This window comes from Pseudophryne corroboree, chromosome 2 (genome assembly GCF_028390025.1).
Source record: "Pseudophryne corroboree isolate aPseCor3 chromosome 2, aPseCor3.hap2, whole genome shotgun sequence".
Classification (NCBI taxonomy): Eukaryota; Metazoa; Chordata; class Amphibia; order Anura; family Myobatrachidae; genus Pseudophryne; species Pseudophryne corroboree.
Window position 1 is genome coordinate 858836118 of NC_086445.1, and position 19831 is coordinate 858855948.

A 19831-nucleotide genomic window follows, 5' to 3' on the forward strand; every position below is an offset into this window, starting at 1 on the left:
ACAAACAGGGCCATCAAGAGCTGCACCCCGTCCACTGCAAGAAACCGCTCTGCAGTGGGTATATTTACTAAAGATAGATTTTGGTTTATGTTCGGTCGATTTCAGATCAATCTTAATCGATCCTGGGCTTCCCGGGTTAAAACACACATTTACTAGCAGATGATTTTTTTATATTCATTTTTAATTGTTAGTAAATGTGTGTTTGGATATGTCACTGACAGTGGCGACGTCTAAAGACACAGAACTGCTCTGCCTGAATAGGGATGGTGCAAGTTTTGATGGTGCATCCGTTAAAGACGCACTTGCGCTGCAGCCAGTGGGCGCTTGAGTAGGAAGAGCATAAGCATAAAGACGCAGGAGTGACTGTGGCAAAAGACGCAGCTGCATCTAAAACACATACAGTAAATGCTTTGTTTGATTTTCATTTATTGTAGCCATTAGCTCTTATATGTCTAAGTTACACATTAAAGGATTAGTTTGTAAATGAGCCCTATTGTGTTTGTAATATAGACAAGAGGAAGAGAGGCTGAACCGACTTCTTGAAGACACAAAAAAAAGACATGAAGAGGAGAAATCTGCCCTTGAAAATCAGATCAAACAGGTTTGGCAATATATAATAGGATTTTAATACCTACCGGTAAATCCTTTTCTCTTAGTCCGTAGAGGATGCTGGGGTCACATTAAGAACCATGGTGTATAGACGGGATCCGCAGGAGACATGGGCACTTTAAGACTTTCAAAGGGTGTGAACTGTCTCCTCCCTCTATGCCCCTCCTCCAGACTCCAGTTTAAGGAACTGTGCCCAGGGAGACGGACATTTCGAGGAAAGGATTTATTGTTAAACCAAGGTGAGCATCTTACCAGCTCACACCTCCAGCATGCCGCAGAACGTGGCATTCAATAGAATACAAGCCAACGGCATGAACAATTGCAGCAACATGCTGACCAGAACCGTACACAAGCTGTGTGTAATCACAATTTATAACTGCAGATACAGTACGCACTGGGACGGGCGCCCAGCATCCTCTACGGACTAAGAGAAAAGGATTTACCGGTAGGTATTAAAATCCTATTTTCTCATACGTCCTAGAGGATGCTGGGGTCACATTAAGAACCATGGGGTTATACCAAAGCTCTAGAACGGGCGGGAGAGTGCGGATGACTCTGCAGCACCGAATGACCAACCTTGAGGTCAACATTGGCCAAGGTATCAACTTGTAAAGTTAGCCAAAGTGTTTGCTAAATAGCTGCTCGGCAAAGTTGCAATGCCGAGACGCCTCCGGGCATCCGCCCCGGACGAGTACACCTTTCTAGTAGAATGGGCCTTCACCTATTTCGGAGACAGCAATCCTGCCGTGGGATGAACATGCTGAACTGTACCACAGATCCAGCACGCAACGGTCTGCTTGGAAGCAGGACACCCAAACTTGTTGGGAGCAATCCGGACAAACAGAGCCTGTTTTCCTAAACGGAGCCGTTCTGGCGACATAAATTTTCAAAACTCTGACCACATGCAGAGACTTTGACTCAGCGAAGGCGTCAGTAGCCACAGGCACCACAATAAGTTGGTACATGTGGAAGGAAGAAAACCCCTTCGGTAGAAATTGTTGACGAGTTCCCAACTGTGCTCTATCTTCATGGAAGATCAAATAAGGGCTTTTGTGAGACAAGGCCGCTAACTCAGACACCCGCCTTGCGGATGCCAAGGCCAACATGATGACATTTTCCCAAGTGAGGAATTTCAACTCCACCTTACGTAAAGGTTCAAACCAATGTGATTGAAGGAACTGCAACACCACATTAAGATTCCATGGTGCCACTGGGGGCACAAATGGAGGTTGGATGTGGAACCCACCCTTCACGAAAGTCTGGATTTCTGGAAGGGAGGCCAATTGATTCTGAAAGAAAACCGATAAGGCTGAAATCTGTACCTTAATTGAGCCCAATTTTAGGCCCGCATCCACACCTGCTTGTAGAAAATGGAGAAAACGTCCTAGCTGAAACTCTGCCGTAGGAGCCTTCTTGGATTCACACCAAGAAACATATTTTCTCCAAAATGTTTAGACGTTACCCCTTTTCTAGCCCGAAAAGTGTGGGAACGACTTCACTGGGAATACCCTTACAGGCTAGGATTTTGGCATTTAACCGCCATGTCATCAAAACATAGCCCTGACAAGTCCTAATACACGCACGGCCCCTGCTGCAACAGGTCCTCGCGCAAAGAAAAAGGCCAGGGATCTCCTATGAGTAATTCCTGAGATCTGGATACCAAGATCTCCTTGGCCAGTGTGGGACAATGAGAATCGCTTGAATCTCTGTACTTTTTATGATCCCAGAACTTTTGGAATGAGAGAAAAATGGAGGGAATACATATACCGACTGAAAACACCCACGGTGTTACCTGTGCATTCACTGTTATTGCTTGAGGGTCCCTTGACCTGGAACTCTGAAGCTTGTTGAGACGAGATGCCATCATGTCTACTTGAGGAACCCCAACAACATGTCACCTCTTCGAAGACTACTTGGAGGAGGCCCCCCTCTCCTGGATGGAGATCGTGGGCAATATTTACTAATATTCGTGTTTTGGCCGTTTTGAAGGGTGTTTGAACTCGAATGGTATCGGGTGCATTTTACTGCAACTTTTTGAATCCTGATACGATCATTCACTAAGCTGCCGAGTTTTGCACAATCATTTTTTCCGATGTCGATGTGATTCGTAATATCAGGCAGTGTTTTACGGGAGTGATGAGTAAAACACTGCCTGAAAAAACACAAGGAATCCCGGCCGGATCTGTGAGATCCGTGCAGGGCTTCATTGTGTACCTTAAAAAGTTGATGAAAGTCTTTAAAAATCTGTAAAAAATTGCGTGGGGTCCCCCCTCCTAAGCACAACCAACCTCGGCCTCTTTGAGCCGGTCCTGGTTGAAAAAATATGGGGGGGAAAATGACAGGGGTTCCCCCATATTTAATCAACCAGCACCGGGCTCTGCGCCTGGTCCTGGTTCCAAAAATACGGGGGACAAAAAGCGTAGGGGTCCCCCGTATTTCTGAAACCAGCACCGGGCTCCACTAGCTGGGAAGATATTGCCACAGCCGGGGGACACTTTGATATCGGTCCCTGCGGCCGTGCCATTAAAACCCCAACTAGTCACCCCTGGCCGGGGTACCCTGGAGGAGTGGGGACCCCTTCAATCAAGGGGTCCCCCCCTCCAGCCACCCAAGGGCCAGGGGTGAAGCCCGAGGCTGTCCCCCCCATCCAAGGGCGGCGGATGGGGGGCTGATAGCCAAGTGTGAAATTGTGAATATTGTTTTTAGTAGCAGTACTACAAGTCCCAGCAAGCCTCCCCCGCAAGCTGGTACTTGGAGAACCACAAGTACCAGCATGCGGTGGAAAACCGGGCCCGCTGGTACCTGTAGTACTGGGAACTTTGCGGTCAGCGGTGAGGTTACTTTTGGTCACATATATGACAGACTTGTAGCGCTTTATATTAACAATAAGCACCCATATTTTCTGCGCCCCCCTGTTCTGCACCCTGAACTAGTCAGCAGGGAAGGAAGGACCAGCATCTCCCTGAGGAGAAAACATGGCACCGAGCAGTGTGCTGGTGAGGTGAGGAAGAAGCCCTGCCACCGTAATGGCGTGCTTCTGTCCCGCTCATAAATAAATAAATAATTTCGCTGGCGGGGTAGAGACAGTGCCTAGGCACTAATGTCCACTTTTTTCCAGCCCCCCCACCCCCCCGCGCCCTGCACTCTGCAGTGCTGTGTGTGTGGGAGCATGGCGCGCAGACAGCCTTCCGCTGCGCGGTACCTCAGAGAAGTCTTCTTTTCTTCTGCTACTCACCTGTCTTCTGACTTCTGGCTCTGTAAGGGACGGCAGGCTGTGGGAGTGAGCATCTAGGCGTACCTAGCGATCATCACCCTCAGGAGCTAATGGTGTCCTGTCAGCAGAAGCAGAGCCCTTGAACTCACTAGTAGTGGGTCATACTTCTCTCCCCTAAGTCCCACGAAGCAGGGAGACTGTTGCCAGCAGCCTCCCTGAAAATAAAAAACCTAACATAAGTCTTTTTCAGAGAGCTCCCCCAGTCTCTCTGGGCACAATTCTAAAACTGGAGTCTGGAGGAGGGGCATAGAGGGAGGAGCCAGTTCACACCCTTTGAAAGTCTTAAAGTGCCCATGTCTCCTGCGGATCCCGTCTATACCCCATGGTTCTTAATGTGACCCCAGCATCCTCTAGGACGTATGAGAAATATATATATATATATATATATATATATAGCTTTCAAGAAAGGCTGCGGCACTCAAGGTCTTAACCATCTTGACAAAGGGGTTAGAGTCCCCGAAACGTCGATGGAGTTTTTCTGATATTTCAAATACACTTGATTTTTCTTAAGACCTTGAGTGCCGCAGCCTTTCTTGAAAGCTATTGGAATTCTACACTGAGGGCACCAGGGCAATTTCGGGATTTACAACAGAGTGCCGGGCTGACATTATCGTGTATATATATATATATATATATATATATATATATATATTTATTACTATTTGTCAGCATTTGTCATATGCACCAAGCTCCGCCGGAATATGATACATTCTGGAGCTTGGACCTGGTAAGCAACGCAACCTGTAGATGGCTTTGCCTAATATAAGTCTATGGTCTTCATTTCGCATCTGAGAGGGATCCAATTAGATCCCTCCCAGTGTCCCCTGCGGCATGTGCGTCAGCCGACCCTGATACCTCCGACAATCGTTCCCTGACAGTCACTTTGCAAACAAGCCTCACTGTGACCATCGTTGCGAGACCATCGCGTTACATGCGCAGGGCGACCTATACGCATATGCAGTGTCCAAAAATTGCTCCAATGCATGCAACATAGATATTGCGTACATTTCTGAATCAGACCCTATATGATAATGATTGTGTTTTGAGCTGCACATCTCTGACACTTGCAGCCTCTTGCACCTGGACAGGCAGATCATGGCTGTTCACATTCAAGTGCAGTAACAGTAAGGTTATGTAGTATAGAAGAGATATGCAGTACAAATGATACTGAGTGCAATAAAGATATGTAGTATAGTATGGATATATGCAGTACAGTAAAGTTACTGTATGATTTACAATAGGGATATGCAGTACAGTGAGGTTATGCAGTGCAGTATGGACATGTGGTTAATAAGGCTATGCAGTACAGTGAGGTTATGCAGTGCAGTATGGACATGTGGTTAGTAAGGCTATGCAGTACAGTGAGGTTATGCAGTGCAGTATGGACATGAGGTTAATGAGGATATGCAGTACAGTGAGGTTATACAGTGCAGTGTGGACAGACAGTTAATAAGGTTATACAGTGCAGTGTGGACAGACAGTTAATAAGGCTATTCAGTACAGTGAGGTTATGCAGTGCAGTGTGGGCATGCAGTTAATAAGGCTATTCAGTACAGTGAGGTTATGCAGTGCAGTGTGGACAGACAGTTAATAAGGTTATGCAGTGCATTGTGGACATATAGTTAATAAGGCTATGCAGCACAGTGAGGTTATGCAGTGCAGTGTGGGCATGCAGTTAATAAGGTTATGCAGTGCATTGTGGACATATAGTTAATAAGGCTATGCAGTACAGTGAGGTTATGTAGTGCAGTGTGGACATGTAGTTAATAAGGCTATGCAGTACAGTGAGGTTATGTAGTGCAGTGTGGACATGTAGTTAATAAGGCTATGCAGTACAGTGAGGTTATGCAGGGCAGTATGGCTATGCCATTTATAAGGCTTCGCAGTACAGTAAGGTTATGCTTTACAGTAGGGATAAGCAGTACAATAAGGGTATGCAGTGTACCGTAAGGTTATACAGTACTGTAGGGATATGCAGTACAGTAGAATTATGCAGTACAGTATGGATATACAATATTATGCAGTACAGTAAGTTATACATTACAGGAGTGATATGTAGTACAGTAGGGATGTGCGGTGAGGTAAATGTTTCAGGAAACACTGGCTATTGCCAGAGCCACATTTACACACAATATATGAGCCAAAGGGTACATCTGGGCATTATTCACAGGTTCAGCAGTATAAACTCCTACAAATTTGATGAGTTTTTATCAGAGATGTGTGGAAAAGATATTCATGGGAGGCATTGTCTCACCTGCCATAGACTTTTTACTTCAGAGTTTTGACTATAAAAATAATTAGAATACAAAGAATATGTATTCTTTGTATTTTTCATATACTTTATACAGTCAAAACTCTGCATATACGTTAATATGACAGGAAAGGCTCTGGCTCACCTGCCTCACCCCACCGCACGTCAGTAGTACAGTAGGGTAATTCTGTTGCGCTTTACAATTGTAAACAACAATGATAAAACAAAACTGGGTAATAACAAACAGTCAAAGAGGTATACAATACAGTCAGGTTATGTATTACAGTAGGAATATGCAGTACAGTACCAACATACTCTTCAGGGTACTCAAGGCTTGTTTAGACCCTCTGCATTGCTGAATTTGATGAAGAGCAAGTTGAAAAGGGGACTTGCACAAGCAAATTTGAAAACAGTTCATCATAGTACATCAACACAGTTCTTGGTTAAGTTGATGACATATCAGTGCCAGAGATGTCTGTACTCGGTTATAGGCCCTCATTCCGAGTTGTTAGCTCGCTAGCTGCTTTTAGCAGCCGTGCAAACGCTAATCCACCGCCCTCTGGGAGTGTATCTTAGCTTAGCAGAAGTGCGAACTAAAGGATCGCAGCTCAGCTACAAAAAAAGATTGTGCAGTTTCTGAGCAGCTCGAGACTTACTCCTAGCTTGCGATTACTTCAGACTGTTTAGTTCCTGTTTTGACGTCACGAACACGCCCTGCGTTCGGCCAGCCACGCCTGCATTTCTCCAGGCACGCCTGCGTTTGTATCTGGCACGCCTGCGTTTTTACACACACTCCCCGAAAACGGTCAGTTACCACCCAGAAACACCCACTTCCTGTCAATCACTCTGCGGCCAGCAGTGCGATTGAAAAGCGTCGCTAGACCTTGTGTGAAACTGCATCGGCTTTTGTGAAAGCACGTCGCGCGTACGCATTGAGCCGCATGCGCAGCAGTGCCGATTTTTTGCCTGATCGCTGCGCTGCGAACAACGGCTGCTAGCGATCAACTCGGAGTGACCCCCATAGGCTCTTTCAGCACACTCCTCCAATCAGCTATTTGACAAGGTCACAGCTATCCCAAACCTTGTACTTATCTGACAAACTTGACTTGGACTTATATTGAACACTGCTCACTCTCCTATGAATGTCCAGGATCTTAGATCATGTTGGTTAGTGCAGTTACTGCAGTTTTCTGTCAGTCTACTAAATCGCATTGATGTCATTTCATTGCATATTTTCCTGACTAGACAGTCGCAATTAACTATCTCGGTGTTCCCCCAGAGCTTCCTTCCATCTTTAAGCTACATGCTTCCAATCCTGTTTACTACCTACTTCTTTTCACCCTTTCTATTCCTTTCCTCCTGATTCTGAGTCACAGTATGTCTGGATTTGGCCACATCTAGTGAATTTTAGTAACCTGCATGTGCTGCTGTGAACATATGTATCTCTGACATTTAATTCTGTACATGGAGTTAGTATTTCTGTCAGCACCTGAGCATCAACAGGGTGTATGCATAGAATTTACCCGTCATGTGGGTGTGTCATGGCCATGTAGCCAGTTGGGCATATGCTGAGGGGACGCCTATGCCACTTGTATCTCTTGCACCCAGCATGGGGTAGGTGTAAGTACCTACAATGGTGATAATGACTGTTCTAGGACTTAGCTGGTACGTATTTAATTTAATCAGAGTTGCATGTGACTCTGAATCAATGTCAGCAAGCTCTATGTCCTCAGGTACCGCATAGAAACCATTTGGCAGCGAAAGCCAGGCATACATTTTACAATTATCATCCTGATCTGTAGATTGTCGGTGGATTGGGTTCAATACATACCTAGTGCATGGCTGTGACCAATCAGAAATGATTGGATGGTTGTACATGAAAATTTTTTCAAAATGCCCAACTGATCCAATCATCTGGTGATGTTTTTTGCCCATAATGCAGTATGACTATAAATGATATGTTTGCACTCTTTTCCTGCGGAGTTGACATATATGAATCAATGAAAATTGATTATCATATACTAAGCATTATAAAAGAAAAAATATATTAGAAAAAAAAAATGATAGCCACCCTAATCCTAATGTTATATAATTTAAACTACCACCAGTGTTAAAAGTTATTTATTTAATCTCTCTTTTGTGTGGGGTTTGGGGAAGCCCAAGTCTCCTGAGGCTTTCTCTTTCTGGAGAGAGACAAATAATCTGTTCCTCAGGGGGAATCTTTGAACAGCCCTAGGGTGAAAGGGTGTGACCCTGAATCTTTCGGAAGAGGGAAGCTTGAAGTCTTAACTATCTATCCAGCCAACACCCTTTCTGTCACCCTTGCACCTGTTTAGAAATATGAAAAATTGTAAAGAGACATGTCAACAGAGGACATATTTATAGGAGGGTGCAAATTTATAGTTAGCAGGGGGTCGCTGAACACCCTAGCACCAGCCCTGACTGTGCTGTATCTCACAGTGTATAGTCACAATATCTCATGGGTTTCAATTTGTTAGATAAAATGTCTGTTGGTCTGACAGACATTTTGGGCGGCTGTGTGGGATGCCGGCCAAACTCAGACTTCTTTTTTTTAAAGGGGCAATAATTTACAAGGCATGCTTTAGCCTTGTAAATGATTGCCCCTTTAAAAAAAAAAAGTCTGAGTTCGGCCAGCATCCTGCACGGACGCCGAACTCAGACTTTATTACATACTGGCCTTTGGGGTCTATTTACTAAGTCTTGGATGGAGATAAAGTGGACAGAGATAAAGTACCAGACAATCAGCTCTTAACTGCCATGTCTCAGGCTGGGTTTGAAAAATGTCAGGAGCCGATTGGCTGGTACTTTATCTCCGTCTACTTTATCTCCATCCAAGGCTTAGTAAATAGACCCCTTTATCTCACAGCCATCCAGTTGTACTAGGACATTTTGCATTTTGGATGCGATACATCCCGCCACTTATCACATACAGAGGGGTATATTCAATAAGAGTCGGGTCCATTCCGATATGCAGTTGTCGGAATGGACCCGACAACCCCTATTCAAAGAGCGGCCAAATCCGACTGTTGGATTTGGCCGTTCCCTGTGTCCTGTCCTGCCGCTGCTGTCAGCGGCTGCCGGGTGCGCTGACAGCAGCGGCGGGGGGAGCAGTGTGCGGCGGCCGGCGGGGGAGCAGTGTGCGGCAGCCGGCGGGGGAGCTTCCAGCGGCGGCAGGAGCTGGCAGCGGGAGTGATCTGTGCGGCGGCGGAGGAGGCACTGCAGGTACTATCATCCCCATAGTCCGCTGCACCGCTCCCCATCTCCTCACCTCAATCTGACTTGTTTTCAAGTCGGATTGAGTTTGTCGGAAAGGGGGCCAAAACCTGTCGGATTTGGCCCCTTTCCGAAAGCAGCAGGTGGATCGGCGGGTATTCCGCCGATCCACCTGCTTTTTGACAGCATTCCAACAAGTCGGGTTTCCCGACTTGTCGGAAAAAATGTGCCCCTATTGAATAGGTCAGAACCCCTTCCGACCGATTCCAGTCGGATACTGCCGTCTTTCCGACAAGACGGCAATTTCCGACTCTTATTGAATATAGCCCATAGTGGAGTTAATGAAACTGGTAATCACAATGGACAGCTCTTCTGAAAGGTTATGGAGAACTTTGTGATTACAGGACTTCCTGGTTTATGACCTGGCAGTCCCTCTGTTCATTAGCAGCTGTCAGCAATGCCATCTATAGATGGCATTGCCTATTGGGTCCAAGCTCCGAAAAGGATTGCATTCCAAAGCATGGTGAATATGGGAAGTGCAGCCAAAACTCCAAAAGCGGCAGTTTTCTGGGTCTTGGCCAAATTTTGCTTTTAGTACATCCCACACAGTGTATGCCCAGCATTAGCATAACAATTCTAATGAATAAAATCACTATCAAGGACTGGGCAGTACACGTGAAGAGCTTTATAGCTTTCTTAGAACTAAAAATGGAAATGGTCATAGGAATAGTTTCAGAAAACAGAAACTTAAAGCATAAATTGTTTGAGTTAATCTAGTTCATGCTGTAATACACAAATTATTGTCATCTAAGAGAAGAAAAGGGCACACATGAATTGTTCTGACTACATTTTGTGCTGATGTCTTTAATCCAGGAACAGCAGCAGAACTACGAACTGGAGAAAAGAGCAACTGAGCAGATAAATGAATTACAAAGTGAAATCAGAAGGCTATTGCAGCAAAGAAGGGTAAAGATCAATATTTAATCACATTAAACACTTTCCACTATTCTAAACACAATAAAGAAGTTTAAATGAGAAGAAAGGAAGGTTTCTTACATTTTGTGCTGCAGAGTTTTATCTGCTGCAAAAACAAAGGCAATGCTTGCATGGAAATATCAACATCTTCATGTCTACCTTTATACTTTGCCAACAGCCATCTAATAGGTGCTATTGATCCTCTTAAGCTTATCTAATTTATTTGTTCTATAGCAAAACTGATTACAGGTATATCCCTATGCTCTTCTGTAGAACATGCATGTGGTATGTCATTTTCTTAAAGCTTACCGTCCTAGACCTCACACTCTACTGCATTCTGGGTATACAAATGCAGCAGATGTTCAATACAGCCAAGTTCTATATGTTAGTGGTTCCTAGGGGCGGATTGGGATTGAAAACCAGCCTGTGATATTTCTGGAAGCAGCCCTTATGGGGGCGTGTCAGTTGAATTGGCAGGGTCTGTTGAGGGGGCGGGATTCCTCATAGGGCCAGATTCGGAGGCAGTCGCAGCCTTCCTTATGTCTTTTACTGCAGTAACTTCTGAGACTTTATACTAATGCCACTACAAAGCCCCTCCCTGGTGGACATCTGTGCATCCGAAAGTGCAAGGACTGAGATGCCCCCTGTCAGTGTCTACAGATGCTTCAGACATCCTTTGTGCGTGTTATAGGGAAACATTGATTACATCGTTTAAACTTGCCTAAGCCATATGCTAGAAAAGTTAAACAAGCCTGTTAGTAGAAAGTGAATCCAGAGGGTATTGGAAGCTGGTTCCTGGTTTGAAAAAGAAGCCATGGCGCTTTCTACTAATAGGCTTGTTTACCCCTTATATGCCAAATTTTTACGTTTATGATGTATGTGTGATTTATCCTAAGTAAACTATTGTGCACTAACTGTGTCCACTATTTATTTTGTATTTGATCTGCGGCAGCTCCTACTTGATAAATGTAGGGGGGCTGCCAATAACCGCGTTCCACCTGACGTTCTCGATCACCTGACACGTTTCTCCGCCTTTAGTGGGTGGCGGTTTCCTCAGAGGTTTTACCGCCACCCACTAAAGGCGGAGAAACGCGTCAGTTGATCGAGAACGTCAGGTGGAACGCTGGTGGAACGCACCGGAAGCCGGAAGTTCCGAAAAACCCGGATGTTGCGGTCCGCGACCAAGCGCTCCCTGCCACACCACACGCTTTAGCGTCTAATGCTCAGCCGGAGATAGTTGCACGCCGCCAGTACTACCCAGCCAGGCAGACGACACCAGAACCGCTGCAGTGTGGAGGGGTAAGCATTGCCCACAGGAGTGTCATGCTGGGGAACAAATAATTACCTGCACCATATCATGAAATCATTTAACTGCTGCTAAACATCATTGCCTGAACAAAGTTGCAAAAGCAAATAGCTATTTCAGCAGCAAATAGTACGGGACTATGACTCTCTTACTACAAACACTAAATATGCTTATCTAACAGCTTTTTAACGTTGATACCACTAAGTCCCCTGGAGGGAGATAACAGCTTTACTAACCAGCAGGACTGTATGAAGAGATTGCGCTGTGCTTGACTTAACAAACTAACATACCGGTATGCATGCCATTTATTGACACAGAAGTCCAATTGGCTAGAGCTTGTATTTTATATTGCGTCCATTCTTTTTTTCATTGCTATTTTTATTGAGACATAATCCCCAAAGAGCTTCCCTCACTGGTGCGATATATATACATGCCCTGGGCAGCAGCTCCCCCTCGGCCATGGCACTTATGCTATACAATGAGCCGAGACCAGCGAGTGATGGGCCCAGGTGCAGAAATATGCTTTGGGTCCCCCACCCTTATACTCCCATCCATTGAAAAAGAGACAGGGCCGGATTCAGAGGTGCGGATCTGTGAAAATATGTGGCAGCATGTGTGGTAGCAGAGGAGAGCTGTACTGAGATGCCCACTGACAGTGTCTCTAATCTACGAATTGCGCACAAAAACACAGCAATAGATGCACATGTATTATTATTTCTCTATCGTCCTAAGTGGATGCTGGGGTTCCTGAAAGGACCATGGGGAATAGCGGCTCCGCAGGAGACAGGGCACAAAAGTAAAGCTTTTACAGGTCAGGTGGTGTGTACTGGCTCCTCCCCCTATGACCCTCCTCCAGTTAGATTTTTGTGCCCGGCCGAGAAGGGTGCAATCTAGGTGGCTCTCCTAAAGAGCTGCTTAGAAAAGTTTAGCTTAGGTTTTTTATTTTACAGTGAGTCCTGCTGGCAACAGGATCACTGCAACGAGGGACTTAGGGGAGAAGAAGTGAACTCACCTGCGTGCAGGATGGATTGGCTTCTTGGCTACTGGACATGAAGCTCCAGAGGGACGATCACAGGTACAGCCTGGATGGTCACCGGAGCCACGCCGCCGGCCCCCTCACAGATGCTGAAGCAAGAAGAGGTCCAGAATCGGCGGCTGAAGACTCCTGCAGTCTTCTTAAGGTAGCGCACAGCACTGCAGCTGTGCGCCATTTTCCTCTCAGCACACTTCACACGGCAGTCACTGAGGGTGCAGGGCGCTGGGGGGGGGGGCGCCCTGGGAGGCAAATGAAAACCTTTAAAAAGGCTAAAAATACCTCACATATAGCCCCAGAGGCTATATGGAGATATTTACCCCTGCCTAAATGTACTAAATAGCGGGAGACGAGCCCGCCGGAAAAGGGGCGGGGCCTATCTCCTCAGCACACGGCGCCATTTTCTGTCACAGCTCCGCTGGTCAGGAAGGCTCCCAGGTCTCTCCCCTGCACTGCACTACAGAAACAGGGTATAACAGAGAGGGGGGGCAAAATAAATGGCAATATATTAATATAAAAGCAGCTATAAGGGAGCACTTAATCATAAGGCTATCCCTGTCATATATAGCGCTTTTTGGTGTGTGCTGGCAGACTCTCCCTCTGTCTCCCCAAAGGGCTAGTGGGTCCTGTCTTCGTATAGAGCATTCCCTGTGTGTCTGCTGTGTGTCGGTACGTGTGTGTCGACATGTATGAGGACGTTATTGGTGTGGAGGCGGAGCAATTGCCAAATATGAGGATGTCACCTTCTAGGGGGTCGACACCAGAATGGATGCCTTTATTTGTGGAATTACGGGATAGCGTCAACTCGCTTAAGCAGTCGTTTGCCGACATGAGGCGGCCGGACACTCAATTAGTGCCTGTCCAGGCGCCTCAAACACCGTCAGGGGCTGTAAAACGCCCCTTGCCTCAGTCGGTCGACACAGACCCAGACACAGGCACTGATTCCGGTGGTGAAGGTGACGAATCAACCGTATTTTCCAGTAGGGCCACACGTTATATGATTTTGGCAATAAAGGAGATGTTACATTTAGCTGATACTACAGGTACCACTAAACAGGGTATTATGTGGGGTGTGAAAAAACTACCAGTAGTTTTTACCGAATCAGAAGAATTAAATGACGTGTGTGATGAAGCGTGGGGTGCCCCGATAAAAAACTGCTAATTTCAAAGAAGTTATTGGCTTTATACCCTTTCCCGCCAGAGGTTAGGGAGCGCTGGGAAACACCTCCTAGGGTGGACAAAGCGCTAACACGCTCATCAAAACAAGTGGCGTTACCCTCTCCTGAGACGGCCGCACTTAAAGATCCATCAGATAGGAGGATGGAAAATATCCAAAAAGGTATATACACACATGCAGGTGTTATACTACGACCAGCTATTGCGACTGCCTGGATGTGCAGTGCTGGGGTAGTTTGGTCAGAGTCCCTGATCGAAAATATTGATACCCTGGACAGGGACAATATTTTACTGTCGTTAGAACAAATAAAGGATGCATTTCTTTATATGCGTGATGCACAGAGAGATATCTGCACACTGGCATCACGGGTAAGTGCTATGTCCATTTCGGCCAGAAGAGCTTTATGGACACGACAGTGGACAGGCGATGCGTAGAGGAGTTATTTGGGGTCGGTCTATCGGATTTGGTGGCCACGGCTACGGCCGGGAAATCCACCTTTCTACCTCAAGTCACTCCCCAACTGAAAAAGGCACCGACCTTTCAACCGCAGCCCTTTCGTTCCTTTAAAAATAAGCGAGCAAAGGGCTATTCATATCTGCCACGAGGCAGAGGACGAGGGAAGAGACAGCAACAGGCAGCTCCTTCCCAGGAACAGAAGCCCTCCCCGGCTTCTACAAAAGCCTCAGCATGACGCTGGGGCTTCGCAAGCGGACTCGGGGGCGGTAGGCGGTCGTCTCAAGAATTACAGCGCGCAGTGGGCTCACTCGCAGGTAAATCCCTGGATCCTGCAGATAATATCTCAGGGGTACAGGTTGAAATTAGAGACAGAGCCACCTCGCCGTTTCCTGAAGTCTGCTTTACCAACGTCCCCCTCAGAAAGGGAGACGGTTTTGGAAGCCATTCACAAGCTGTATTCTCAGCAGGTGATAGTCAAGGTACCTCTTCTACAACAAGGGAAGGGGTATTATTCCACTCTTTTTGTGGTACCGAAGCCGGATGGCTCGGTAAGGCCTATTCTAAATCTGAAGTCCTTGAACCTGTACATAAAGAAGTTCAAGTTCAAGATGGAGTCACTCAGAGCAGTGATAGCGAACCTGGAAGAAGGGGACTTTATGGTATCCTTGGACATCAAGGATGCGTATCTCCACGTTCCAATTACCCCTCACACCAGGGGTACCTCAGGTTCGTTGTACAAAACTGTCACTATCAGTTTCAGACGCTGCCGTTTGGTTTGTCCACGGCACCTCGGGTCTTTACAAAGGTAATGGCCGAGATAATATTTCTTCTTCGAAGAAAAGGCGTATTAATTATCCCATACTTGGACGATCTCCTAATAAGGGCAAGGTCCAGAGAACAGCTAGAGATGGGTTTAGCACTATCTCAAGAGGTGCTAAAGCAGCACGGATGGATTCTGAATATTCCAAAATCCCAATTAATGCCGACAACTCGTCTGCTGTTCCTGGGGATGATTCTGGACACAGTTCAGAAAAAGGTTTTTCTTCCCGAAGAAAAAGCCAAGGAGTTATCTGACCTGGTCAGGAACCTCCTAAAACCAGGAAAGGTGTCTGTACATCAATGCACAAGAGTCCTGGGAAAAAATGGTAGCTTCTTACGAAGCAATCCCTTTCGGCAGATTCCATGCAAAGGGATCTGTTGGACAAATGGTCAGGGTCGCATCTTCAGATGCACCTGCGGATAACCCTGTCGCCGAGGACAAGGGTATCCCTTCTGTGGTGGTTGCAGGAGGCTCATCTATTGGAGGGCCGCAGATTCGGCATGCAGGATTGGATCCTGGTGACCACGGAGGCCAGCCTGAGAGGCTGGGGAGCAGTCACACAGGGAAGAAATTTCCAGGGAGTGTGGTCGAGCCTGAAAAAGTCTCTTCACATAAGCATTCTGGAACTAAGAGCAATCTACAATGCTCTAAGCCAGGCGGAACCTCTGCTTCAAGGAAGACCGGTGTTGATCCAGTCGGACAACATCACGGCAGTCGCCCATGTAAACAGACAGGGCGGCACAAGAAGCAGGAGGGCAATGGCAGAAGCTGCCAGGATCCTTCGCTGGGCGGAGAATCACGTGATAGCACTGTCAGCAGTATTCATCCCGGGCGTGGACAACTGGGAAGCAGACTTCCTCAGCAGACACGACCTTCACCCGGGAGAGTGGGGACTTCATCCAGAAGTTTTCCACATGCTATTAAACCGTTGGGTAAAACCAATGGTGGACATGATGGCGTCTCGCCTCAACAAAACACTGGACAGGTATTGCGCCAGGTCAAGAGATCCGCAGGCAATAGCTGTGGACGCGCTGGTAACACCTTGGGTGTACCAGTCGGTATATGTGTTTCCTCCTCTGCCTCTCATACCAAAGGTATTGAGGATTATACGGCAAAGAGGAGTAAGACTAGTGGCTCCGGATTGGCCAAGAAGGACTTGGTACCCGGAACTTCAAGAGATGGTCACGGACGATCCGTGGCCTCTACTTCTGAGAAGGGACCTGCTTCAGCAGGGTACTTGTCTTTTTCAAGACTTACCGCGGCTGCGTTTGACGGCATGGCGTTTGAATGCCAGATCCTAAAAGGAAAAGGCATTCCAGAAGAAGTCATTCCTACCTTGATAAAGGCAAGGAAGGAAGTCACCGCGAAGCATTATCGCCGTATTTGGCGAAAATATGTTGCGTGGTGCGAGCAGCGGAGTGCTCCGATGGAGGAATTTCAACTGGGTCGTTTTCCTACATTTCCTGCAATCAGGATTGTCTATGGGTCTCAAATTGGGATCTATTAAGGTTCAAATTTCGGCCCTATCAATATTCTTCCAAAAAGAATTGGCCTCAGTCCCTGAGGTCCAGATTTTTATCAAAGGAGTACTGCATATACAGCCTCCTGTGGTGCCTAAGGTGGCACCGTGGGATCTAAATGTAGTTTTAGATTTCCTCAAATCCAATTGGTTTGAACCACTAAAGAATGTGGATTTGAAATATCTCACATGGAAAGTGACTATGTTACTGGCCCTGGCTTCGGCCGGGAGAGTATCTGAACTGGCGGCTTTGTTTTATAAAAGCCCTTATTTAATTTTCCATTCGACATAGGGCAGAGCTGCGGACGCGTCCGCATTTTCTCCCTAAGGTGGTATCAGCGTTTCACCTGAACCAGCCTATTGTAGTGCCTGCGGCTACAGACGACTTGAAGGACTCCAAGTTGTTGGACGTTGTCAGAGCCTTAAAATATACATTTAAAGGACGGCTGGAGTCAGAAAATCTGACTCGCTGTTTATACTGTATGCACCCAACAAGTTGGGTGCACCTGCTTCTAAGCAGTCGATTGCTCGTTGGATTTGTAACAAAATTCAACTTGTACATTCTGTGGCAGGCCTGCCACAGCCTAAATCTGTTAAGGCCCATTCCGCAAGGAAGGTGGGCTCATCTTGGGCGGCTGCCCGAGGGGTCTCGGCATTACAACTCTGCCGAGCAGCTACGTGGTCAGGGGAGAACACGTTTGTAAATTTTTACAAATTTGATACCCTGGCAAAGGAGGACCTGGAGTTCTCTCATTCGGTGCTGCAGAGTCATCCGCACTCTCCCGCCCGTTTGGGAGCTTTGGTATAATCCCCATGGTCCTTTCAGGAACCCCAGCATCCACTTAGGACGATAGAGAAAATAAGAATTTACTTACCGATAATTCTATTTCTCGGAGTCCGTAGTGGATGCTGGGCGCCCATCCCAAGTGCGGATTATCTGCAATACTTGTACATAGTTATTGTTAACTAATTCGGGTTATTGTTTAGGAAGCCATCTTTCAGAGGCTCCTCTGTTATCATACTGTTAACTGGGTTTAGATCACAAGTTGTACGGTGTGATTGGTGTGGCTGGTATGAGTCTTACCCGGGATTCAAAATCCTCCCTTATTGTGTACGCTCGTCCGGGCACAGTACCTAACTGGAGTCTGGAGGAGGGTCATAGGGGGAGGAGCCAGTACACACCACCTGACCTGTAAAAGCTTTACTTTTGTGCCCTGTCTCCTGCGGAGCCGCTATTCCCCATGGTCCTTTCAGGAACCCCAGCATCCACTACGGACTCCGAGAAATAGAATTATCGGTAAGTAAATTCTTATTTTATTTATTACTAGTTATTTATATAGCACAGATATTCCACCACACGTTACAGAGAGTATTTGGCCATTCATATCAGTCCCTGCCCCAGTGGAATTTATCATCTATATTCCCTATCGCATGTATATACACACTGTAACACACTAGGGTTATTTTTGTTTGGAGCCAGTTAACCTACCAGTATATTTTTGGATTGTGGGAGGAAACCAGAGCACCTGGAGGAAGCCCACACAAGCACATGACACGCCTGTGTTTTACATGCCACCTCCGTTACCTCCCACAAATGCTCCATGTTAATCACTCTGCATCTAAAGCCCAGTACCCACGGGCCGATTCGGGGAGAGATGTGTGCTGAGCGGTTCGCTCAGCACACATCTCTCCCGCCGCTCAGCACAGCGCGATCTGTGCTGAGCGTGCGGGGGGAGATGGGGGAGCGCTCATTTCACCCAGCGGGTGAAGTGAGTGACCCGCTAGATTGGCCTGCACGGCAGGCCAATCTAGCAGCAGCGATAGCGATGCGCGGGGCTGCGCATCGCTATCGCTGTATGGGGTACACACGGAGCGATCCTGCTTAAATTCTAAGCAATCTAGTCAGATTGCTTAGAATATCGCTCCGTGAGTACCCCCCTTAAGCCCTCACGTGACCGCCAACAGTAATCTAAGTTAGCATATGCGCAGTAAAAAAAAAAATTGCTCAACTTCGCAAATCTTGGCATTGCGTGCGCCTCTGAATCAGGCCTTCATTTTCCTAGCAGTTGTTCATATTATGACCGCTATGCTCCCAGGCCCCATTATAGTTCTATCCCTTATCATATCACTACTCTAAACTGTAATGATACATTTATGGTCAGACTAGTTTCATGTTGTTTGAAACCCTCAGTTTGCCCTATTACAGCCTAATCTCCCAATTATACACATCGCTGCCATATTATGCTGCAGTGTACACAGTGCAGCCATAGTACCCCATAGTATGCACAGCGCAATCCATAATGCCATTCAGTATACGCAGTGCCCTCCACCACAACACCCCCTCAGTGCACATAGCACCCCGATTTTACACTCCAGTATGCACAGCCCCTTCTCCATCCCCTCTGTTATGCCCTAGTGCACTCAGCAATCCAGTATTCCATTCCAGTATACACAGACAGCCCCTTCCCCATAGTGCCCCTCAGTGCACACAGCACCACCATATTAACTTGTATTATACACAGCCCCCTCCCCCATAGTACCGCCATATTACATTGTATTATACTCAGCCACCTCCCCCATAGTACCTCCAGTACACACAACATCCATATTAGGTTACATTATACATAGCTTCCCCATATTAGCCCCAGTAGGCACAGCACACCCAGACTAGATTACATTGTATATATCCTCCCCCCCCATAGCACACCTATACTAAATTACATTGTATATACCCCCCCCCCCCCCATAGCACACCTATACTAAATTACATTGTACACAGGCATCCCCTCCCCCATATTACCTTCAGTAAGTACAGGTATATCTCTGAGCTGTGGATGTGGGAGAGAGCCAGCCCTAGGCATAGGCAAACTAGGCAAATGCCTAGGGCATTTGGTATGCCTAGGGGCACAAGCAGCTTCTGCTGATTAAAATTATATGCGGCATGCCTATATTCTGTGTGTAGCACAGCCACAGTCGCACACAGTATGTAGGCATGCCGCATATTCTAATCAGCAGAAGCTGCTTGTGCATCCTATCCACAAAGCAATGCAAATAAGATGCATTTTCATAAAAAATAGGCACTATGTGTGTTATTATGTGTATAAGGGCATGAATAATGTACAGCATATGTGTAAGGAACATTATGTGTATAAGGGCATTAATAAAGGTTGGCAAAAT

At 46.7% G+C, this 19831-nt stretch overlaps 1 protein-coding gene across 2 annotated transcripts in view; it reads left to right on the forward strand.

The window, feature by feature from the left end:
* Window positions 1–19831, forward strand: part of LOC135049882 (uncharacterized) — a 220811-nt gene that overhangs the window by 101093 nt on the left and 99887 nt on the right. For both annotated transcript variants that reach the window (XM_063955840.1, XM_063955839.1), the window contains exons 13-14: window positions 511–601; window positions 10242–10334. In XM_063955840.1, the coding sequence (XP_063811910.1) occupies window positions 511–601; window positions 10242–10334 (184 nt within the window). The remainder of the gene's footprint in view (window positions 1–510; window positions 602–10241; window positions 10335–19831) is intronic.